This window comes from Symphalangus syndactylus, chromosome 14, assembly GCF_028878055.3.
Source record: "Symphalangus syndactylus isolate Jambi chromosome 14, NHGRI_mSymSyn1-v2.1_pri, whole genome shotgun sequence".
NCBI classification, from domain to species: Eukaryota; Metazoa; Chordata; class Mammalia; order Primates; family Hylobatidae; genus Symphalangus; species Symphalangus syndactylus.
This window is the reverse complement of record NC_072436.2, coordinates 12,448,862-12,473,378: the sequence shown is the minus strand read 5'-3', so window position 1 is coordinate 12,473,378 and position 24,517 is coordinate 12,448,862. Positions and strand designations below refer to the sequence as shown.

Below are 24,517 nucleotides of genomic sequence, written 5' to 3'. Positions count from 1 at the left end.
GCAGTGAGCCACCCCCATCAATGGCAGCATCCGTGCAACACCTACGCCACAAAAGGGGACCAGAGAGCAAGGGCAGCTGGGAGGCTGAGACCCAAGACAAGGGAGGTCCTCATCTAGCCAGAGAGCCCCCCAGGCCTGTCTCCACAGCACCTTCTCCAGCTGGGGTGCCAGGGACTCCCTGCCCTTTCTGGGAATTAGCCACTATCCCTCAGGGCCCAGCGGGGACCCTTCCTGCTGAACCGAAGGGCTTGGAGCCCGGCCCTTTCTGGGGCCTCATCTGCCCAATGTGGATGCCCACTCCCCATTCCTTCCTTTGTCCAGCCTTTTTTAAACAGGCAAGGGCCCCTTCCGGAGGGAATGGGACTGCTAGCGAGAGGCATGAAGCCAGCTGAGCATTTATCCACTGCAATGCAGCGGCCAGCCTTCAAACCCAGAATTGGGACTGCGTTGCCCAGACTCTGGGCAGCTGAGCCCGGCAGGGCGCATTGCTTTCTGGAAGAGCTTTCTGCAGAGTGATGGATTAGGCCCCAGCACTGCAGTCCCAGTGGGCAGCGCATCTGTGTCTCCCACACCCAGGTGATCCTGTGTTTCTCCCCTGTGGGCTCCGTGCTGCGGGTACGAGCCAGAAAATTCCCAGCTGTGGTCAACTGCACGGCCATCGACTGGTTCCACGAGTGGCCGGAAGATGCCCTGGTGTCCGTCAGCGCGCGCTTCCTGGAGGAGACCGAGGGGATTCCGGTGAGTCACTGAGGCCACCTCTGTCTGAGCTCTGAGCCCGGAGGACAAGGACAGGCCCAAGGGCTGGCTCCCTGGGAGAAAAGGGCGCTGGGATTAGGGTGAGCCAAGTGAGGCGTCCGCCTTGGGTTTAAGGTTTAAGAGACTGTGAGAAACCTCAGGCATCAAGATAAGTGATGTTTAAATGTAATATTTTTGAAAATCAAAATTTGTGCTAAAAAACTGATGATGAACAAACCATCAGAATTGTAAACCAAGGCGGGCTGTTGGGTTTTTTTGTTTCATTGTCCTGCAATCCTATGCCAGGGAGGGGTGGTTTCCAATCAGCCCCCGCCTGGCCAAGGCTCCAGGGCCAGTTCAGGAGGGCTGAGGACACGCAGCGTGCGGACAGATCGGGCCACTCAGGCTTTCTGCCTTGCCTCGAGCGCTTGGCCAGAGAGCCTGTATTTGCTGGGATAAGTATACACAAGGGCACACGCCATTGCCTCGTGCACCTCTGGGGAAATGACAGGTCCGACATTCTCTTGCAGTCTCTTTTCATTGAAAGATGGTGCCCAAGGCCGGGCGCGGTGGCTCACGCCTGTAATCCCAGCACTTTGGGAGGCCAAGGTGGGTGGATCACTTGAGGTCAGGAGTTGGAGACCAGCCTGGCCAACATGGTGAAACCCCATCTCTACCAAAAATATAAAAAAATTAGCCGGGTGTGGTGGCACATGCCTGTAATCCTAGCTACTCCAGAGGCTAAGGCAGGAGAATCTCTTGAACCTGGGAGGCGGAAGTTTCAGTAAGCCGAGATTGTGCCACCACACTTCAGCCTGGGCAACAGAGCAAGACTCCATGTCAAAAAAAAAAAAAAAAAAGTGAAAGATGGTGCCCATGTTCACTGTTTGAGCTCAATGCTTGCCTGGAAATTACCCGTAAACCCAGGCTCACTTTTGACCAATTCAATAGGGGGGATGAGCAGCCCTTGGAATAAACCTCCCTTTATTACCATCTCTTATTTCTTTTGAACACATATTCAGTTATTAAGTAGGACAGAATAAACCTGAAACTGTCTTCTCTTTTTCCTAGTTTTTAAAGACGGGAAAAAGAGCCTGCTTGCCATTAGAGCATTCATTTATGAGATTGGCCACTCCCAGGAACTCTGCAGTTCAAAGTTGTCCCTTGGAGCATAGATTTGGGTTTCTAGTTCCCAAGGCAGAGACTTCCTAGAAACAGGCATTGGCCCCACCACCAGCACTATATATAAATCCTGAAATGCGTGTGTTGGATGAATTCATTACTTTTCAAAATGTCCCGAATTAAAATTAACATTGCTGAGACAATTTCTGGGGCAAAGCTCCCAGTGCCTGCCTTCAGGTAGGTGGGCAGACCCGGAGGGCTGGGGAAAGAAGTTCTAAATCCCAGGACCCAGCCTTGGTAATGAACAATAAATATTTGCAGAATTACCTGGCATATGAAAACATATTCTCAGCCTTGTACTTTTTCAGGTATGCAGGTATGTGAATGCATGTGCACGTGTATAGATGCAGGTATGTGAATATGTGTGCACACATACATGTGCGTGTGTGCATGTGTGTGCACATATATATGTGCGTGTGTGCGTGTATGCGTGTGTGTGCGTGTATGCGTGTGTATGTCAGAGACAACGATAATAAGCTCTGCCGTGTCCTGTGCACTGAGCTAAACCCTTCCATGGTGCAGTGCCCACAAGGGCCCCAGGATCTGTTGCTCTCAGGAGCCCCTTTGGGCAGTTGAAGACACTGAGGTTGAGAGAGGTCTCGGGGCACCTTGTCCAGGGCCCCTGGTGAGTCCGGGGAGCCCCACTTTGCTGATTTCCATGGTGGGGTCCCAGGGATGACTGGCTGTCTCATCTTTTTAGTGGGAAGTCAAGGCCTCCATCAGCTTCTTCATGTCCTACGTGCACACCACCGTCAACGAGATGTCCAAGGTGTACCTGGCTACCGAGAGGCGCTACAACTACACCACACCCAAAACCTTTCTGGAGCAGATCAAACTGTACCAGAACCTGCTGGCCAAGAAGAGAATGGAGCTTGCTGCCAAAATCGAGAGGCTGGAGAACGGCCTGATGAAGCTGCAGAGCACGGCTTCCCAGGTAGGAGAGGGGGGCTGGCTGCCAGCTCCTGTGCCATATCCTGGAGGCCTCGCAGGAGCCGCTACTGTCACAGGCTTCTATGAGCTGGTCACACCGGGGCTCAGCACTGCCTAAAGTAAGATGAGCACGCTTCCTGCCTTTGCGAAGCATTCACTCCTAGGCCAGAGTTAGTATACTCGTCGTAACAAAAAAACAGACTCAAAATGCTTTCACAATGTTGATCGTACGGAGGGCGCATTACACACACAGGAGATGGCACCTGCCCCATGTCTGGTGAGATTTGATCATCATGCCCAATGCAGTCAATAAAAATGCATTTGTTCATTCGGAAATGCCATTCATACCATGGTGCCTAGCTCAAAAACCTCCCTGGATCCTTTCCTCCACACCGTATTGATCTTTAAGGGTTCTGCCTGCTTCAAACCTCCTCCATCATGCAGTCCCAGTTCCTTCATCTTTATTGCCCACCATTGACACCCTGTGAGGGGGCCTGAAAATAGCTGCCACCTCCCTGCTGGAGTTGTGAACAGACTGGGACCTCCCACTTGCTTCCGGGGGAGCTTTCGCACCCCTGCCCCCATCCCAAACTCTCGCTGTCACTCTCCCACCAGCCTGGAGGGGCCCTGGCCAGCCCTGCTCAGCACTGCAACTCAGTTGGCATTTGAGACAGAGTCTCGCTCTGTCATCCAAGCTGGAATGCAGTGGTGCGATCATGGCTCACTGCAGTCTCAACTTCCTGGGCTCAAGCGATACTCCCACCTCAGCCTCCCAGGTAGCTGGGACCACAGGCACAGGCCACCATGCCTTGCCAATTTTTTTTTTTATTATTTATACAGACAGGGTCTCTCTGTGTTGCCCAGGCTGCAGTTGATATTTGTCTATTCAGTCACCTTGCCAACTCCTTTGAGCACCAGGAATATCTCATACACGTGACCCTGTGTACGCAGTCAGGGCTCAATACTTACTTTTAAGATACTGAAAAGACTCTCCAAAACGAGTCGCTGGGAGTCGTAAGACACGGCCCTGCCGTTCTGCCCCTCTGTGGCTCCCACCCCTCGTCTGCCCAGTGCAGGGCGGCGTGTGTTGGCGGCGGCCCACGCTTGCTGTTTCTCGGTTTCTCCTTCCCCAGGTGGATGACTTGAAAGCCAAGCTGGCGATTCAGGAGGCTGAGCTCAAGCAGAAGAATGAGAGCGCAGATAAACTGATCCAGGTGGTCGGCATCGAGACCGAGAAGGTCAGCAAAGAGAAGGCCATTGCTGACCAGGAAGAAGTCAAGGTCGAGGTCATCAATAAGGTAGGTGAAGGCAGCCCAGCGTGGCCTCAGGAGGGCTGCTGCACTGGCGAGGCCTCCCGGGCTTCCCCATGTGGTCAGGTGTCACCGACAGGCGTGGGAAAGGCTGAGACATACATAGAAGGACAAAGTTCCTAAGCCAGTGGGACCCCCAAAGGAGTCTCTCCCAGGGAAGGGCCCCCACTCGGAAGCAGGCTTTCCTTAGAAAACTCCCATCCCTGTGGCCGAGCTCCTCCATGTTCAGTCCCCAGCCCACAGTGTCAGCCTCACCAGGGGCTTGTGGGAAATGCAGGCTCTCGGACTCCAGCTCAGCTCTGCTCAACGGGGCATGTTAACGAAATGCCCACGATCCATGAGCAAGGGAGGGGTTGAGAAGACCTCACTGGAGCCTGGTCCTCAGACGTGCGGCTCCGGGGCTCCCCACAGAGGGTAGGACGTTACTGGCCTAGGGGTGGGCTCCTTGCTGGTTTGGGGGGTGGCTGAGGTTGAGAACCACTGCTTAGGAGGAGCGTCTTCGTCATCTTTGGAGCCTGAAGCTCACAGCATCATTGGTGCAGCTTCTCATCACCCCTCCCTGGGTGCTTCTTTTGTCGTCAGTCCCACATCTGTGTAATTATTTAAGAGCATTCCAGTCATTGCCCACTGTCTCCTGAGTGAATGAATGAGTATGTGCATGAATGAAGGAGTTGCTACTTTCTTAGAGGGGGGTGCGCTACACACTCTGAGATGTTCCATTTTGGATGGATTATGAAACAGCCCCAGAAACAGTAAGACTGTAAAGTCAGGGTGGTCTGAGTGGCCCCTGGATTTCCCCTCCAGTCTTGGAAGCTCAAGCCGATAGAAGGAACAGTTCCCATTCCAGAATCCCACCCGGCTGCCGAGGCATTGCTCATTCTGACCTGAGCGTTGTGGGGCAGAGCAGAGGAGGCAGGGAGGAAGGTGGGCTCCAGACAGGGGCCAAGCACACACGGAGGGATGGCGGCAAAGGAGCACAGTCAGCAAATGCAGCAAATGAGTGGTGGCCGGAGGGGCAGCCTCTTTTGTGGAGCTCAGACCTGCTAGGGCCTGGGCCGCCCCTCACCACTGCTGCCTACACATGCACATATGCACATGCACGCATGCACATATGCATACATGCACACACACACTCCTGATATGCATACATGTACACACATACACTCATGCACATGTGCATACATGCACACACGCATGCACACACATGCACGTACACGCCCCCACAGGCACATGGACAGACCTGCAGTAATCTTTCCTGTCCATCTTCCTTCCAGAATGTCACTGAGAAGCAAAAGGCCTGTGAAACAGACTTGGCCAAAGCAGAACCGGCCCTGCTGGCAGCCCAAGAGGCTCTGGACACTCTGAATAAGGTAAAGGGGGAGGGAAAGAAAGGGAACCCCTGGCCTGGTTGGAGAGGAAGCTGCCTTCGCTGTTGGCATGGGTGGTGACACACTCACAGCGGCTTCCTTGGGGCATCGCCGAAGACCCGGTCCAAACTCCCATCGGACCCATCCTGTCTGTCATTTGCAGAACAACCTGACAGAGCTGAAGTCCTTTGGGTCCCCGCCAGACGCCGTGGTCAACGTCACTGCCGCCGTCATGATTCTGACCGCGCCTGGGGGCAAGATCCCCAAGGACAAGAGCTGGAAGGCGGCCAAGATCATGATGGGCAAGGTGGACACCTTCCTAGACTCCTTGAAGAAGTTCGACAAGGAGCACATCCCCGAGGCCTGCCTGAAGGCCTTCAAGTGAGTCGGGGCTGGGCCTCGCGGCCGGGGCTTCCCTCCGATTCTCCATCAGGCCAAGGCAGGATGCTGAGGTGCAGCGTGGCCTCAGGCTCCTGGGGCCTGTGGCTCAAAATCTAGGCAGCCCCTTCCACATACAGCGCCCCAAGAACACAGCTGACAAGCTCAGCAGCGGGAACCCTCAGGCCACAGGTCTGAGAGAGAGGCCAGCCAGTCCCCGCAGGGGTCGGCGGCACCGTGAGAGCAGCTGACCACACGAGCACTTGCGCTGCACACATGAATACCATCCCCAAAATGTAACACCTGCCACATCATCTCTGCTGCGTCTCATCCCTCTAACCTTACAGTTTCAGTCTCCTGGTGCCTGATTTGGAAAACTGGGCAATGCCACTGTGGGGTAATGGGAGTGGGAGAGCAGAGCCGGTGGGGGGTGGCCTCTAGGGCCAGCCTGACTGTGTGAATCCCAGCGCTGCCCCTCCAGAGCTGTGCCACCCTGGGCAAGACACTCAGCCTCTCTGGGCCTGTTTTGCCAGAGCAGGACAGGGTGACGACTCCGGCCCACTGGTGTTCCCTCGCTAGGCCCTACCAAGGCAACCCGACGTTCGACCCCGAGTTCATCCGCTCCAAGTCCACGGCCGCTGCTGGCCTGTGCTCCTGGTGCATCAACATCGTCCGCTTCTACGAGGTCTACTGCGACGTGGCGCCCAAGAGGCAGGCACTGGAGGAGGCTAATGCAGAGCTGGCAGAGGCGCAAGAGAAGCTGTCCCGGATCAAAAACAAGATTGCCGTAAGTGCTGGCTCGCTCCCGTCCCTGCGAAACACCAGAGCCACTTGCTCACACTGCCGGTCAATACCTCTGTTGAAAATGGGTTGGCACGGCCTGCCGTCGTGAATTATTCAGCAGTGCGAGAGGATGCAGGCAGAGGCAGGGGCCAGATGGTACCGGGAGCTGCTTGGTGTCCTTGGTCTCCATGCTCCAGAGTGCTCTCAGCCTTCGTGGGAGCCTCTTCCACACTCAACGCTCGCAGGGCCCAGCCCTGCTGCCGCTGCAGGGTGCTAGAGATGCCTCATGGGGTTTTCCAGCAGCTTTCCAACTTGGTTTTGCAGGAACTTAATGCCAACCTGAGCAACCTAACCTCAGCGTTTGAAAAAGCAACAGCTGAGAAAATCAAGTGTCAGCAAGAGGCCGATGCCACGAACAGGGTGATCTTACTGGCGAACAGGTATCGTCTCCTCCCTGAGACCACCCTCCTGCTCTCAGACCCCCTGAAAGGGACAAGCCCGCACAACCGTCTTGGGAGGAAGAGGAAGGAGCCCAGGTGGAAGCAGCCAGGTTGCCACTTTCACTTCTTGAGCTCAAAGTAATTAGGATAAAACTTGGCCTCTTGCATAGTCAGTGGCCTCCACAAAATATGCCCTGTCGCGTGGTTGCAAGTAACCCACACTGGCCTGGGACACTGGGTCCCACAGGGCTTGATCCGGGGCATTACTCGGTCATAACCCACTCTCAGCCACCGTGTGGCTTCCAGGGTCGTTTCACAGCCAGCAGGCAGTCGTTTCACGGATTACATCACGGTTTGGGGTCCAGAGTAGTGTCATCCACTAGGGATATAATGCCAGATGCCAGATGTGGATGTGTCACCTTAACTTTTCCAGCAGCCACATTAAAAAAGTACAGAGGCTGGCCAGGCGCAGTGGCTTACGCCTGTAATCCCAGCAGTTTGGGAGGCCGAGGCGGGCGGATCACTGGAGGTCAGGAGTTCGAGACCAGCCTGGCCAACATGACAAAACCCCATCTTACTAAAAATACAAAAATTAGACAGACAAGCCGGGTGTGGTGACTCACGCCTGTAATCCCAGCACTTTGGGAGGCCAAGGTGGGTGGATCACCTGAGGACAGGAGTTCGAGACGAGCCTGGCCAACATGGTGAAACACCGTCTCTACTAAAAATACAAAAATTAGCTGGGTGTGGTGGCAGGCGCCTGTTATCCCAGCTATTTGGGAGGCTGAGGCAGGAGAATCACTTGAACCCAGGAGGCAGAGGTTGTAGTGAGCCGAGATCGCGCCATTGTACTCCAGCCTGGGCAACAGGAGTAAAACTGTCTCAAAAAAAAAAAAAAAGCCAGGCGTGGCTGTGCACACCTGTAGTCCCAGCACTTGGAGGGCTGAGGTGGGAGTTCGAAACCAGCCTGAGCAACATAGTGACACCCCATCTCTACAAAAAAATTTTTTTAAGTACAAAGAAACAGTTATAATTTTATTTAATCCCAACTATCCAAAATATTATTTCAACATGTAACTAATCTAAAAATTATCAATGAGGTATTTCCCATGGTTGTTTTCATCCTGAGCCCTGACACCTTGCATGTCTTTTTTTTTTTTTTTTTTTTTGGAGACAGAGTCTCACTCTGTCACCCAGGCTGCAGTGCAGTGGCACAATCTTGGCTCACTGCAACCTCCATCTCCTCAGTTCAAGTAATTCTTGCGCCTCAGTCTCCAGAGTAGATGGGACCACAGATGCACACCGCCACACCCGGCTAATTTTTGTATTTTTAGTAGAGACGGGGTTTCACCATGGTGGCCGGGGTGGTCTCAAACTCCTGACCTCAGGTGATCTGCCTGCCTCGGCCTCCCAAAGTGCTGGGATTACAGGTGTGAGCCACCACACCCGGCCCCCTCATGCCTTTTAACACAGAGCACATCTCAGAGCAGACCTGCGGTGGTCCCAGAGTTCGGGAGCCCCAGGGCTGGCAGCTGCCTGCTGAACAACGCAGCTTGGGAGCGTGCCTTTCCTGTTGTCACAGGGGAGCACCCGGAGCCTCAGCAGAGCCTGGGGCTAAGTCTGTTCCAGGCCTGCAGGCTGTGTTTTCTCCTCCCCAGTGGGTGGCCGTCACTGATGGGCCAGTTGTCAGCCGTCAGTGCCCCAGGCTGCATGAGGCTGGCCTTCAGGGTGGTGCCCCGGGTATGAGGGATTTGACCTCACCTACCAAATCGAAGTGGTCTCGAGGTCACTGGGAAGTAAGGGCTGCTCAGATGGTGCCACAGACAGACCCTCAGTGGCCCTAACGGGCAACCTGGACTTGCAACAAACATGCCAACGCTTTCAGACCCATGGTGCACCACTGAGGGTCAGGGACCAGTCCTCAAGCTGGTGGCCTGAGAAGCACGAGGTGCATCGTGGAGTCCTCATTCCACGCAGGGCCGGGTGCCTTCTGGATGCCACATTGTTCTGTGGCCACCATGGTCCTCACCCGGGCTCTGTCACCAGCTGGTCGAGACGGTGCTCTGGTGTCTGGCAGCATCTTCAGCACATGGGAGAGGCAATCAAATGGCATCAGCCATAGCCGGGTGTCAATGCAGGGGACTCGGGGAGAGGAAACACAGCATTCCTAAGGGCTGCCAAGAAGTTTTTTGTTTTTTTTGTTTTTTGTTTTTTGTTTTTGTTTTTTTGTTTTGTTTTGTTTTTGAGACGGAGTCTCGCTCTGTCGCCCAGGCTGGAGTGCAGTGGCGCAATCTCAGCTCACTGCAAGCTCCGCCTCCCAGGTTCACGCCATTCTCCTGCCTCAGCCTCTCCGAGTAGCTGGGACTACAGGCGCCCGCCACCACGCCCGGCTAATTTTTTGTATTTTTAGTAGAGACGGGGTTTCACCGTGGTCTCGATCTTTGTTTTTGTTTTTATCTTGAGAGGAAGTCTTGCTCTCTCACCCAGACTGGAATGCAGTGGCCCAATCTCGGCTCCCTGCAACCTCCGCCTCCCGGGTTCAAGCAATTCTCTTGCCTCAGCCTCTTGAATAGCTGGGATTACAGGCGTGGGCCACCACACCCAGCTAATTTTTTGTATTTTTAGTAGAGACGGGTTTCACCATGTTGGCCAGGCTGGTCTCGAACTCCTGACCTCAGGTGATCCACCCGCCTCAGCCTCCCAAAATGCTGGGATTACAGACGTGAGGCACCATGCCCGGCCACGAAGCATGATTTGGGCTTCTCTAAAGCATTTCCTCCCAAAAACTCCGCAAAAGCATTTTCATCGTTGAGCCACTGAGCCAGGTGCAGACAGGAAACTCTGAAGATTGACAGAGGTGCAGAGGTGGAGGCTTGTCTGGTCCAGTCCTCTCACTTACGCAAATACGTTTTATTCTCTCGTTCCGCTTCAGGCTGGTGGGGGGATTAGCATCGGAAAACGTCCGCTGGGCTGAGTCCGTGGAGAACTTCAGGAGCCAGGGGGTCACGCTGTGTGGGGATGTCCTGCTCATCTCTGCCTTCGTGTCCTATGTGGGCTACTTCACCAAGAAATACCGGAATGAGCTGATGGAGAAATTCTGGATCCCTTACATACATAACTTAAAGGTAAGGAGTGGAGTCCTGGCCGGGCGCAGTGGCTCACACCTATAATGCCAGCACTTTGGGAGGCCGAGGCGGGTGGATTACTTGAGGCCAGGAGTTCATGAGCAGCCTGGCCAACATGGTGAAACCCATCTCTATTAAATACACAAAAAAAAATTAGCCAGGCCTGGTGGCGGGCGCCTTAATCCCAGCTACTGGGGAGGCTGAGGCAGGAGAATCACTTGAATCTTGGAGGCGGAGGTTGCAGTGAGCAGAGATCGCACCACTGCATTCCAACCTGGGCGACACAGCAAGACCCCGTCTTAAAAAAAAAAAAAAAAAAAAGGTGGAGTCCTATTCATCACTTGGGAAATCTGGGGAGGTCCCAGCAGGGCAGAACCAGCCACATGGCACCTTGACTTCTGTGATGAGGCTTAGGCCCCTTTGAGGATAAGAATGTGGCCCATTGGCATTGCGCGGTGGCTCACGCCTGTAATCCCAGCACTTCGGGAGGCCGAGGCGGGCGGATCACCTGAGGTCAGGAGTTCGAAAGCAGCCTGGCCAACATGGTAAAACCTCGTCTCTACTAAAACTACACAAATTAGCTAGGTGTGGTGGCGGGCACCTGTAATCCCAACCACCTGGGAGGCCAAGGCAGGAGAATATCTTGAACTCGAGAGGCAGAGGTTACGGTGGGCCAAGATCATGCCACTGCACTCCAGCCTGGGTGACAGAGTGAGACTCTGTCAGGGGGAAAAAAAAAAAAAGAACGTGGCCCGGTGTTGCTGTGCTGACATCATTTCTGGCCGAGTTACAAAGCTGCTGTGTCCAGAGTGATGGAAATGGCTGGCTTCTCCCAGGTCGTCCTGCTGGTCCGCCCCTAACCGCAGCACCAGACAGAGCATTATTTGGAGAGCTATTTTCTAGTAAGTAATAAGGTCGCATCACCCCTTCTAAGAAAGTGTGCCTCCCTGGGCAGGTCCCCATCCCGATCACAAATGGCCTGGATCCCTTGAGCCTGCTGACGGATGATGCAGACGTGGCCACCTGGAACAACCAGGGCCTCCCCAGCGACCGCATGTCCACCGAGAATGCCACCATCCTGTGCAACACCGAGCGGTGGCCGCTGATCGTGGACGCCCAGCTCCAAGGAATCAAGTGGATCAAAAACAAATACAGGAGTGAACTGAAAGCCATCCGCCTGGGACAGAAGAGGTGTGTGTGGGCGCAGGACCTGGGCCGAAGCCAGCCTCTGCTTGGAAGCACGCCTTAGGCATTCCACATTGGTTCAATGGATGGGTGGGTCTTTGAATACAAGTACTAGCCCACAGGTTTTTAATTTGGCCTGGGGAACAGCAGCAGTAGTAAAGAATGAAATGAGGAGCTCTTTTCCCTTCCCCTGTCCCCATCACCTGCTGCTCCTTCAGGGAAAGGAGAGAGAGACGCAGGCTCAGGCCTGCAGTTGCCTCCCGCTTGGCCATTTGCTGGCTGGGAGGCTTGAGACTGGTCATGTTCTTGGGTGTCGTGGTCTGTGTTCTCATCACAGTTGAGAAACAATGGCTGTGACAACACAGGTACAGTGATGCCCCGCCTTCCTAGCAGTGCTGGAAAACCCAATGGTGGATGGATATGAAAACATTTACCTCTGTGGCCATAAAGCTACTCAAAGCTGCTTCCAGCCCGGGCGCAGTGGCTCATACCTGTAATCTCAGCACTCTGGGAGGCCGAGGAAGGAGGATTGCTTGAGCTCAGGAGTTTGAGACCAGCCTGGGCAACATAGTGAGACCTCCTCTCTCCAAACAAACAAAAAGTTGGGTGTGGTGGCATGGGAGGGTCACCTGGGAGGTCAAGGTTGCAGTGAACCCTGCTCATGCCACTGCACTCCAGCCTGGGCCAGAGAATGAGACCCCGTCTCAAAAAGCAAAACTGTTTCCATTTTCATCTCCACTCCCATAAGAGCACAGGGGCAGTTTACAAAGAAGCCCCTCGGCTCCTTTCAGGAAAGGGCGAGCTGTTGGGAGCAAGTTGTGGGCTCCTAGGTCACCCCTCGCTTGGCGCTGTCTCACTCAGAGGGCAGGGGCTGCTGGTCAGCACGTGCGCACCGTTCCATCACGAGGCCCTCTGCCGTGAACCAGCTTCTGTGCTGTGCCCGCAGCTACCTGGATGTCATCGAGCAGGCCATCTCGGAAGGGGACACCTTGCTCATTGAGAACATCGGCGAAACCGTGGACCCCGTGCTGGACCCTCTACTGGGCAGGAACACGATTAAAAAGGGAAAGTGAGTTGTTTCCACCTCCGTGGCTTGAGCCAGGTAAACATCTTCCGGCCCGAGGCCTGGGTGTGCACATATAGAGAAAACGCCCGGAATTTCCTTTGCTTCCCTGGTAAGCAGCAAGGGCTTTGACAAAATGCCTACTGGTGGGAAGGAACCCCCAGCTCCTGAGGAAAGACTGGAAAGAGGGGCCACATCCCAATTAGGAATATCTCCGCCAACACTTTATCAGTGATTGCCTCCAGATGGTGAGGCTTGAAGGTGATGTCTTTCTTCTTTCTGTTCTTAGGCATTTTGCAAATCTTGGGACTGCGTTTCCTTTAAAAAGTCACGTAAGATTCACGTAACATAAAATTAACCATGTTAAAGTGCATAATTCACGAGCATTTAGTACACTCACGATGTTGTACAAACACATCTGTCCAGTTGCACACTTTCACCACCCCGAAAGGAAGCCCTGTGCCCCCTCTTCTTCGTTCCCCTCCCTCCTGAGCCCTGGACACCCACTCGTCTGCTCTCTGTGTCTGTGGATTTGCCTATTCTGCACATTTCCTCTGAAGAGAATCAAGCAACATGTGTCTTCTTGTGTCTGGCTCTTTTTACTCAGCATTTTTTGTTTGTTTTTTGAGACGGAGTCTCACTCTGTCGTCCAGGCTGGAGTCCAGTGGTACGGTCTCTGCTCACTGCAGCCTCTGCCTCCTGGGTTCAAGTGATTCTCCTGCCTCAGCCTCCCAAGTAGCTGGGATTACAGGCACACACTAACATGCTCAGCTAATTTTTGTATTTTTAGTAGAGACGGGGTTTCCCCACGTTGGCCAGGCTGATCTCGAACTCCTGACCTCAGGTGATCCACCTGCCTTGGCCTCCCAAAGTGCTGGGATTACAGGCGGGAGCCACCGCGCCCGGCCTTTACTTAGCATGTTTTTTGGGGTCATACATGTGGTCGCATGTGTCAGTCCTTCACTCCTCTTTATGGCAGAATCATTTTCCACGTGTGGCTGTGCGCATTGTGTTTGTCCACTGATCAGCTGATGCATGGAGCTTGCGTTATTCATTTTGCAATTTAAAAAAATTAAATCTACTTTAAAAATGTAAATGTCAGAGCTCACAAGAGCCACCTTTAAATGCAGAGACGCATGCAGAAACCCAGAACAGGGGTGGCAAATCAATATGCAGAGGTCCTAGATGCTGGAAAGGGCCTGGTGTGAGTGCTGAGGGGTTAAGCTAGCCAGAGGCGCCTCAAAGTGAGCCCAACTACAAAAAGGGGAGAGCAGGGTGTAGAGCCGGAGAGAAGCGCCCCCCCACGGTGGATGAGCAGACCCAGGGTTGCAGTCCTGGGAGCTTCCAGAATGGCCTGGTGTTGCAAATGGGTCTGGGTGGAGGCCGAGCAGAGGGCTTAGGTCAGGGCTCCCAGGGGAGCACAGCGTGCAGCCCGAGGGGTGTAAACCCTGCTGCAAAGATGAGCCTGACCACCCAAGGAAAGAGCGGGTGCATCTCCCAGAAGGGCCCACGTCACAATCCGGGGAGGAGGAACAGACAAGGAGAGGTGCAGTGCTCTTCCAGGGACCAGAAGGAGGGTTCAAGGTGGCGACCTGGCCTGGGGCCAGGATGAAAGGTGGTCTGTACTTGTGTTCCTCTCCCCTGGTCACTGGGAGGCCCACTAACCCTTTCCTCCGCCAACCGCCAGGTACATTAAGATCGGTGACAAGGAGGTGGAGTACCACCCCAAGTTCCGCCTGATCCTGCACACCAAGTACTTCAACCCACACTACAAGCCAGAGATGCAGGCTCAGTGCACCCTCATCAACTTCCTGGTCACCAGGGATGGACTCGAGGACCAACTCCTGGCTGCTGTGGTGGCCAAAGAGCGCCCAGATCTAGAACAGCTGAAGGTAACTACGCCTCAAGGTCGATCACACAGGAGGAGGGGCCGTCCCACGCAGAGGGGGCCGGGTCACCGTGAGGGTCCCCGACCAGGACCGCCAGGCCAGTGCGTGTCGTTGCTTCTCTCCGAAGGTGCCTCAGTGTGTGTGTGTCCCGGGGCATCGCAGCTTCTCATATGACAGGATGGGTCATTTCCTTCCCCAGCTGTCCCCTCTTCCAGCTCCCAAATTTAATTCTAAGTCACATGACCGCTTTGCTTAAAGAACATGAGTCACAGCAGGTCCTCAAGGGGCTCTAAGCTCCAAAGCGCTGCCCTGCAAGAATGGCCTCGTTGCCAGTCCTTGCGCCCACCATGTTTCTGGCTGTTTCAGCCACATCTCAGGAGGCCCGGGCCTGTCTGTCCCCATTCTACCCCCTATAGTCGCCGTGACAGGAAGCCTCGAGGCTGGGAGCAGGGCCAGGGCCTCTCTGAGGTTCCAGGGGCTCCGCTTCTGCAGCCCCTTTCAGGGCCTGAGCTCGTTCCTCCCGCTCAAAGCCTGGGCCTTGGCTCAGCTACTTGAGGGAGGCCCAGGTGCCCGGTGGACAGAGCCAGGCAATGCAGTGACAACTGCACCTCCCCTTGCAGGCGAATCTCACCAAGTCTCAAAACGAATTTAAGATTGTTCTGAAAGAGCTGGAAGATTCGCTCCTGGCCCGTCTGTCGGCTGCATCAGGGAACTTTCTGGGAGACACGGCCTTGGTGGAGAATCTGGAGACCACCAAGCACACAGCCAGCGAGATCGAGGAGAAGGTGAGAGCTGCCTCGGTGACGTGGCCTGGCAGCTGGGGCATGGGAAGCTGCGCCACGGGCGATCGGCGCCTCCCCCACAGGCAAGGAGAAAAGCAGCTTCAGTCATACGTGCCCGAGTGGGCCCAGGGCAGGAGAAGGGGCCCGCGCTCCCATCCTGCACCCAGCTGCTGCTGAGAGCCCTTGGGTGGCTTCCCAGGGAGCAAGGCTGGTGGCTGGGAATGAGCCCACCTGCTCATGGCACTGCCCATCTGCTGTGTCATTCAAACCCCTTTTGTTTGTGTCGAGGTGGTGGAGGCAAAAATCACAGAAGTTAAAATCAACGAGGCGAGAGAGAACTACCGCCCGGCTGCGGAGAGGGCATCTCTGCTCTACTTCATACTGAGCGACCTCAACAAAATCAACCCCATCTACCAGTTCTCCCTCAAGGTGCGCCCTGCAGCTGGGGCTGGGTGCCTCCCTCAAGGTGGGGCTGCATCTGGGCTCCACAGCCAGGCCTGTCGCCCGCACAGCCATCGGGCAGTGCCAGGGCCACCCTCAGAGGGCAGACCTGGTCCAGCCTGCAGATGGGGCTGGAAGGGGGGGAGCCAGGGGCCCCCATCAATCCTACACCCATTCTCCCCAGGAGAGGGTATGAGCTGCTCCCTCCTCCCTGCTCTTCCCCTGGTGCCTCCAGGCACCCCCAACCCAATCAAAACAAACTGGATGGCCTGGCGTGATGGCTCATGCCTGTCATCTCAGCACTACGGGGGGCCAAGGCGGGTGGATCACCTGAGGTCAGGAGCTCAAGACCAGCCTGACCAACATGGTGAAATCCTGTCTGAACTAAAAATACAAAAATTAGCCAGGTGTGGTGGTGTGCGCCTTGGGAGGCTGAGGCAGGAGAATCGCTTGAACACTGCAACCTCCCTCACTGCAGAGGGTGCAGTGAGCCAAGATCACGCCACTGCACTCCAGCCTGGGCGACAGAGTGAGACTCTGTCTCAAACAAAACAAACTGGAGGCTACCAGAGGCGGCAGGGAGTGGTGGCGGGGAGCGGTGGCAGGCTCCATCTCTGCACGCCTCCATGGCTCTCGGTGGCGGATCCCCAGGCCTTCAACGTGGTGTTTGAGAAAGCCATCCAGAGGACCACCCCTGCCAAAGAGGTGAAGCAGCGGGTGATCAACCTGACGGACGAGATCACCTACTCTGTCTACATGTACACGGCCCGGGGGCTCTTCGAGAGGGACAAACTCATTTTCCTGGCACAAGTTACGTTTCAGGTAATGTCTAGCCTCGCTGCTCCTAGTGTGGTCCATGGACCAGCAGCGTCAGTGACCCCTGGGAGCTTTGTGGAAAGGCAGATTCTTGGGCCCCCACCCAAACCTGGTGATTTCAAACCCGCATTTTAGCAACATACCCAAGTGATTATGAAGTCTGAGATGCCTGATGTGGAACAGGCCTAGGGCTCTCTTAGTTGATATTCGGGAAGCTGGCACAGTATTCCAATGGGAGCTAGTGAAGGGGTGGTGTTTTAAGGAGAATTTCACAAGGAAATTCACTTTACATGTAAGTTGTGCTGAGTAAATAGTCCTGCATTAGTGCTTAGCCCACTGTGGGGTGAGTGATGTTTCTTAAGAAGTAAGTGTAGGAATAAACAAATATTCCTCCTGTTTATACAGTCCTGCTAAAATATTTAAAGATCTGCATTCTCTGAAACTGATTAAACAGCCTGTCTTAATTTGTTTTGTGCTGCTATAGTGGAATACCCAAGGCTGGGTAATCTATAAACAATAGAAATTTATTTCTCGTGGTCCTGGGGTCTGGGAAGTTCCATATGAAAGTGCTGGCATCTGGCAAGGGCCTTCTTGCTGTGTCATCCCATGGTGGAAGGCTAGAGGGCGAGAGAGAGCACAAAAGGGGCCAAACTCCTCCTTGTGTAACAAACACACTCCCTTGATCATGACATTAAGCCATTCCCTCTGCTGTCATGGCCCAGTTGCCTCTCAGGCCCCACCTCCCAACACTGTTGCACTGAGGATTCAGTTTCCAACATATGCTTTTTGGGGAACACATTCAAACCATAGTACAGCCCCTCTGCAATTTCATTTACCCTGTGCCATAAGTATGGTTGGAAACACTAGTTCTTGTTGTTGTTGCTACTGCTGCTATTTTGAGACAGGGTCTCACTCTGTCACCCAGGCTAGAGTGCAGTGGTGCAATCATAGTTCACTGTAACCTTGAATTCCTGGACTCAAGCAATCCTCCCGCTTCAGCCTCCTCAGTAGCTGGGACTACAGGCATGTGCCACCATACTAGGCTAATTCTTCAGTTTTTAAATTATTTATTTATTTATTTATTTATTTGTTTGTTTGTTTTTTAGTAGAGACAAAGTCTCGCTCTGTTGCCCAGGCTGGTCTTGAACTCCTGGGCTCAAGTGATCCTCCTGCCTCAACCTCCCTGTAGCTGGGAATACAAGTGTACACTGCTGTGCCTGGCTAATTTTCTTTTCTGTTTTTTTTTTGTTTGTTTTTGAGACGGAGTTTTGCTCTTGTTGTCCAGGCTGGGGTGCAGTGGTGCAATCTCAGCCCACCACAACCTCCACCTCCCGAGTTCAAGCAGTTCCCCTACCTCAGTCTTCCTAGTAGCTGAGATTACAGGCATGCGCCACCATGCCCGGCTAATTTTTGTATTTTTAGTTGAGACGGGGTTTCTCCATGTTGGTCAGGCTGGTCTCGAACTCCTGACATTAGGTGATCCGCTAGCCTCAGCCTCCCAAAGTGCTGGGATTACAGGCATGAGCCACCGCACCCGGCCCTAATTTTTTTTAATGTGTTTAAAGAGACAGGGGCTCGCTACGTTGGGCAACACTAATCATATAAATAGGTTGGGCATCAGTGTAAGCCTAGCTTTCAATTCAAACTCAAACTTTGAACCAATGGGGTCTATATTATGAAGGTTCCTTTTACATGTGAATCTCTGAATCATAGGTTCCCTGTGAGATTTTCTCCTGGCTGAGAGGTCATCAGGATAAGAGTTCCTCAGTGCTCCCCCAAATTTTCCAGGGTAGAAAGCATTCTCTTTGGTCCCAAAGAACATTTTGTTTGACCAAAAGGAAGAGTCCAGCTCAGGAAGAAATTCTCTGTGGGATCTGAAAAACAGACCTTTGGGCACTTGACTGAGGAGATGGCAATGGCATTGCCCCTGCTTCCAGCCACCTGCTGCCCATCTGAGACAGAGGGTGCCAGGTTAGCTGCCCAATACACCACTTCAAAATGACCCAGACCCTGCCCGCAGGAGGTCCAGAGGGCCAGCATGCACAAGTGACAAGATGGCATGGAATATGACCCAGCCTTCCACTTCTGGGCACACACCCACAAGACCTGTAAACAGGTGGCCAGCATCTGTCCAGATTCCTGTACACCAGCATTCACAACAGCATTAATCGCAGCAGCCAAAAGCCAGATGAGGCCGGGCACTGAGGCTCATGCCTAGTATCCCAACACTTTGGGAGGTCAAAGCAAGAGGATCACTTGAGGCGGTTTGAGATGAGCCCAGTCAATATAGCAAGACCCCATCTCCACAAAAAAAATAGCTAGGTGAGGTGATGCACTCCTGTAGTCCCAGCTACTTGGGAGGCTGAGATGGGCGGGTCACTTGAGCCCAAGAGTTCAAGGCTGCAGTGAGCTATGATCACAGCACTACACTCCAGCTGGGGCAAGAGAGCAACACCCTGTCTCTCAAAGACAACAACAAGGCCGGGCGCGGTGGCTCTCATCTGTAATCCTGGTACGTTGGGAGGCCAAGGCGGGCAGATCGCTTGAAGCCAGTAGTTCAAGACCAGCCTGGCCAATACGGTGAAACCCTGTCTCTACAAAAAATGCAAAAATTAGCCAGGCATGGTGGCACACACCTGTAATTCTAGCTACTTGGGAGGCTGAGGCAGGAGAATTGCTTGAACCCAGGAGGTGGAAGTTGCAGTGAGCCGAGATTGCGCTACTGCGCTCCAGCCTGGGTGACAGAGTGAGACTCTGCCTCAAAAAAATAAATAACAATAAATAATAAAAATAAATTTAAAAAATCAGCAAAGCCAACCAATTCACAACAGCCAAAACGACCCGCTGTCCATCAGCAGATAAATGGAGAACCCCAGCGTGGTTATATTCAAGAATGGGATATTACTCGGCCTTACAGAGGAAGGAGGTTCTGACACATCTACAACGTGGATGAACCTCAGAAGCATCACGCTAAGTGAAAGATGCCAGATGCAAACGGGGCACGTCGTGTGCTTCCATTTATACGAAGCATCCAGAACAGGCGCATCCCTAGGCAGAAGGCAGATGAGCAGCTCTCAGAGGCGAGGGGAGATGGGTAGTGGCTGCTTAAGGGGTGAGGGGGTAACAAAAAAATCCTGGAACTAGAGTACTGGTGGTTGCACGACGCTGCAAATATGTTAAATGCCACTGAATTTTGCACACTAAAATATGGTTAAAATTGTCTATTTTTTTTTTTTCGAGACAGAGTCTCACTCTGTTGCCCAGGCTAGAGTGCAGTGGCATAATCTCAGCTCACTGTAACCTCTGCCTCCCAGGTTCAAGTGATTCTCCTGCCTCAGCATCCCAAGTAGCTAGGACTACAGGTGTGCACCACCACGCCCGGCTAATTTTTTTGTATTTTTAGTAGAAACAGGGTTTCACCATGTTGGCCAGGCTGGTCTCGAACTCCTGACCTCAAGTGATCCACCACCCCCTTGGCCTCCCAAAGTGCTGGGATTACAGGCGTGAGCCACTGTGCCTGGCCAAAATGGTCAATTTTATGGTATGTGTATTTCACAACTTAAAAAGCCAGATGAGGTAAAGACAAAACTTTACCCCAACCCAAAGGGGCAGGACAGGGCGCCCCCTGCAGGCCGGGAGTGTGAACTCCTCTTCGGGTCTAGTGCACATCTTCAGGGCTGCTGACGTTTTACTGGCTGCGTTAAGTGTGTACACCTCCATGTTCCCCCAGGTCCTGTCCATGAAGAAGGAGCTGAACCCAGTGGAGCTGGATTTCCTCCTGCGGTTCCCTTTTAAGGCCGGGGTGGTCTCACCAGTGGACTTCCTGCAGCATCAAGGCTGGGGCGGGATCAAGGTTCGTCTTTAGACGTTGAACACGTCGTGCTTTCTTCCCACCATGGAGCCTTTCCAGGTGATGCTGGGATGTTTACGAGGCCAGAATACCAGGCTCTGTGGCCCATAAAATTCAGTAAAGCAAAGAGGCCCCACAGATGGGGATGGAGACCAAGATGGGCTGGCTGCCAGCTCACAGATAGCTCTGTGTTCCTATAGGGAATGTGACATGAGTTAGGTCCCTGAGACCTGCACACAGCAAGCAGAGACTGACATCCTCTGGGGGCCAGAAGAGGCCTCAGGGCCTCTTACCATCCCTCCCTCAACCTCCCCTCCCACCCCAGCCTCCCCCCTCCCGGTGTAAGGGAAGTGGCAAGTGAAAAGTTTGTTCTTCAGATTCCTGGACACAGTCAGGGACCCTCGATTCTCAAGGTCTGTTCAAAAAGACCTGAAGAAGGTTGTCCCCTGAGCTAGAATGGCCCCATTTCAGAGACCCCTAAAGGAGCAGCCCCCAGCCCCTCCCACGCCTCATGTCCCCAGATGTCCCCAGGTTGGACCCCGCTGAGGAGACTCCTGGTGCTGTCCTGGGATGCCTGAGCTGGGCACGGACAGCTCGTGCTTTGGTGGCCGGCCTCTCGGGCTTCCTTATCCCAGAGCCCCGGTTTCCTCAGAGGGCAATGGCCTCTCCTCCTTGAATGAACTGTACAGGAAGGCTCTTGGGACCCGGGTAAGTGGGAAGAATCACAGGGCATGCTGCCTCTGCCCCAGGCCCTCTCAGAGATGGACGACTTCAAAAACCTGGACAGTGACATCGAAGGATCTGCCAAGCGCTGGAAAAAGCTGGTGGAGTCAGAAGCTCCTGAGAAGGAGACCTTCCCCAAGGAGTGGAAGAACAAGACGGCCCTGCAGAAGCTGTGCATGGTGCGCTGCATGCGGCCGGACCGCATGACCTACGCCATCAAGTGAGTGTCCCGCTGTGCCGGTGGCCCCGCCCCCGAGGCCCAGGCCTGATGGAAGCTTGACCGAGCTGCTGTGCTAGGCTCTCTGTGAACTTGAGTTGATCCCCTGAACTTCTTTCTTCTCCCCATTTTACATAGAAACGAAGCAGGGCTTAGAGGGGCTAAATCATTTCACACAAAGTTATTCGAGGACAGAGGCAGGATTCCACCCCAGGCTGCGGACTCCAGTCCTGAGTTCTTGTTAATTCTGAATGTCTCAGAGTATCATTAGGGGAACCCCTTGTCCCCCGCTAACCTGACTGAGGAGGGGTGCCCTGCGATACATGATGGGAAGAAAACACTCCCCACATGAGCCTCCTGGATTGAAAGTAAGATGTCAAGTGTGAACGTGAACGTGCACTGAGGCCATACAAATGGGGTCCTTTTAGGATTTTTTTTTTTTTTTTTTGAAGACGGAGTCTCGCTCTGTCACCCAGGCTGGAGTGCAGTGGCGCAATCTTGGCTCACTCAAGCTCCGCCTCCCGGGTTCACGCCATTCTTCTGCCTCAGCCTCTCCGAGTAGCTGGGACTACAGGCGCCCGCCACTACGCCCGGCTAATTTTTTGTATTTTCTTTAGTAGAGATGGGGTTTCACCGTGGTCTCGATCTCCTGACCTCGTGATCCGCCCGCCTCGGCCTCCCAAAGTGCTGGGATTACAAGCGTGAGCCACCGCGCCCGGCCTCCTTTTAGGATATTTTGAGGGAGAAAACAATGGCAAAACCATCAGCATTCGAGGACTTTGAGTACCTCTGTGGACTTTGAGTACCTCTGTGGCAAAACGTAAAGTCAATCTAAGTATATTAATATGGCTAGTTTGCAAGAGAACTGTTCTGACTTCACCAACAATTTCTCCAGACCTGAAACCCTTCCCTGTTGGAAGGATGGGCTTTTGAAGGAAGGAGGTGACGTTTAGCACAGAAACAAGCCTGGGGTCCATTCTCAGAGCACCCGTGGCCTGTCTGGCTTCTTCCCTTTTCATTTCTCCAAGTAACCTGAAAGCAGCCAGGTTTCCTGAAAGACACTCATGTCCCTAATAGAATTACCCTCTGATGGCCAGGTGTGGTGGCTCATACCTGTAATCCCAGTACTTTGGGGAGGATCACTTGAGCCCAGGAGTTTGAGACCAGCCTGGGCAACATAGTGAGACCCCATCTCTACAAAAAGTCTAAAAATTAGCCGGGCGCGGTGGCGGGCTCCTGTAGTCCCAGCTACTCAGAAGGCTGAGGTGGGAGAATCAGTTGAGCCCGGGAGGTGGAGGCTGCAGTGGGCCGAGATTGCGCCACCGCACTCCAGCCTGGGTGACAGAGTGAGACCCTGCCTCAAAATAAAAAGAATTCCCTTCTGACAAAGCAGAGGCCTAACTCCCAAGAGTGAGTTTTGTTTTGCTTTGTTTTCCTCCGATAGGAGAGGACAGGGACCGGGAGTGGTGGGAAGGAGGGGGCGGAATGAAGCCAGACGTCACCGTGATGCAGGAGAGCAGCAAGGTCCAGGGAGAAAGCCAGCTGCGTCCCGGACTCAGAGCTGGAGGAAGCGGGGGTCAGAGTTTGGGAAAGGCCAAGGTAAAGGTCCCTCGGCCATCGCAGCAGGAACACCCACTTCTGTGGGAGCGTGCAGCGGGAACACCCTCTCCTGTGGGAGCGTGCAGCATGTTTGGATGTTTGGGTCACAAGACCCAGTGTGCATCCGATTCCTTGTCTAGAGGATGAGGTGAGGTGACCTTCCCCGTCTCCTGAGAGCTTCTGAGAATCGCCTAAGTTAGCCTGTGTGACTGCACTCTGGCCACCTAAAAGAAGGAAACAGCCACCCATTGTGGAAGCATGTGCGTGCTCTGCGGTGGCCTGGACCATCCCAAACACCCGTGAGCCCAGATCATCCCTCAGCATTGACATGTTTCACATTTCTATGACGTGGAGCAAAGCAGATTTACTGCCCTGATTATATAGGAGGGGGTTGCTTAAAAGCAAGGAGATTGAAACAGACATGACTAATAACAAAGCCAGCACTGGCCAAGGGTGTCTTGCGTCAGGCACTGTTGCAAGCATTGACAGCCGTGGGAGCACTTCCACACTCGGGTCACAGGCACTGGGAGGGCAGGCCAGGCCACCCCCGGTGCGCAACGCAAACCCTGACACACAGCACGTGCCAATTTCCATGGTGTAAGTGCTCCCTCTGTGGCCGGCTGCACTAGCTGCCAGGGTCTGCTGCAAGCTGTCACCAGCCGGCTCCAGCGCTCCTTTGTCAAAGCCACCATGTCAGAGGTGGTGAGGCCTGACTGGAACCCAGCATGCATGCTTCTGCGTCATTCATCCACAGCCAATGACCATTTGGCCTGGCCAAGTAATTAGCAAAGGTGATGTGGAGTCATTCCTGCCTAGGGGCAGGACTTCATATGTTCTGGAAGTTCCTTCCTAGACAAGGATCGCAGCATCTAGGGTCTGAGTCCATTCCAGAGGCCTGAAAAGAACTGGGGGCCTTCAGGAGGAGCAACTCCTCCCCACCCTTGCCTGAGGCTGGCCCCAGTTCAGAACACCAGAGAGAAGCCAGCAGAGGCCAGTGCAGGGAAAGGAATAGCAGATCTGATACAGGTGTCCCCAGAAAGTCCCAAGGGCATGGAGAGGCACTAGCCGGCTGATTCCTGGTTGAACCAGAGGAGCTGAGGTGCGCTGGGTGGCCTGAGTGTGAGCAGACCCTTCTGAAAGTCGACCGAGACTCTGCGAGCACTCAGGTGTTCACCTGCCCAGGGATGAGCAGTTCTCACCCCTCCGGATGCGGCCATCTGTCCTCCTTTCAGAGACCAGCTGGCCACTAAAATCTTACTAATTTTTTTATTTTTTTGAGATGGAGTCTCACTCTCTTGCCCAGGCTGGAGTACAATGGCGCCATCTCACCTCACTGCAACCTCTGCCTCCTGGGTTCCAGAGATTCTCCTGCCTCAGCCTCCTGAGTGGCTGGAATTACAGGCCTGTGCCACCATGCCTGGCTAATTTTTGTATTTTTAGTAGAGACAGGGTTTTGTCATGTTGGCCAGGCTGGTCTCAAACTCCTAACCTCAAGTGATCTGCCTGCCTTGGCCTCCCAAAGTGCTGAGGTTACAAGCGTGAGCCACCACACTAGCAAGTTGACTAATCTTAGCTCAGGTGATTCATTCTTTCCACATACAGTAAGTTCAGCCCTCTGTGATCACAGGAGAAAGGCTGACATGTGATCCAAAGATCACTGGAACATCACTAGGTCCTCCATGGGAGGATTAGCCGAGACCCC

At 53.8% G+C, this 24,517-nt stretch overlaps 1 protein-coding gene across 1 annotated transcript in view; it reads left to right on the top strand.

The window, feature by feature from the left end:
• Positions 1-24,517, top strand: part of DNAH17 (dynein axonemal heavy chain 17) — a 152,947-nt gene that overhangs the window by 110,215 nt on the left and 18,215 nt on the right. Inside the window, exons 56-71 of the mRNA XM_055240980.1 lie at positions 577-738; positions 2,618-2,851; positions 3,981-4,145; positions 5,432-5,527; positions 5,688-5,905; positions 6,482-6,689; positions 7,010-7,125; positions 10,058-10,250; positions 11,206-11,441; positions 12,382-12,504; positions 14,186-14,390; positions 15,008-15,172; positions 15,458-15,598; positions 16,262-16,432; positions 20,157-20,279; positions 21,026-21,219. Coding sequence (XP_055096955.1) covers positions 577-738; positions 2,618-2,851; positions 3,981-4,145; positions 5,432-5,527; positions 5,688-5,905; positions 6,482-6,689; positions 7,010-7,125; positions 10,058-10,250; positions 11,206-11,441; positions 12,382-12,504; positions 14,186-14,390; positions 15,008-15,172; positions 15,458-15,598; positions 16,262-16,432; positions 20,157-20,279; positions 21,026-21,219 — 2,750 coding nt within the window. The remainder of the gene's footprint in view (positions 1-576; positions 739-2,617; positions 2,852-3,980; positions 4,146-5,431; positions 5,528-5,687; positions 5,906-6,481; positions 6,690-7,009; positions 7,126-10,057; positions 10,251-11,205; positions 11,442-12,381; positions 12,505-14,185; positions 14,391-15,007; positions 15,173-15,457; positions 15,599-16,261; positions 16,433-20,156; positions 20,280-21,025; positions 21,220-24,517) is intronic.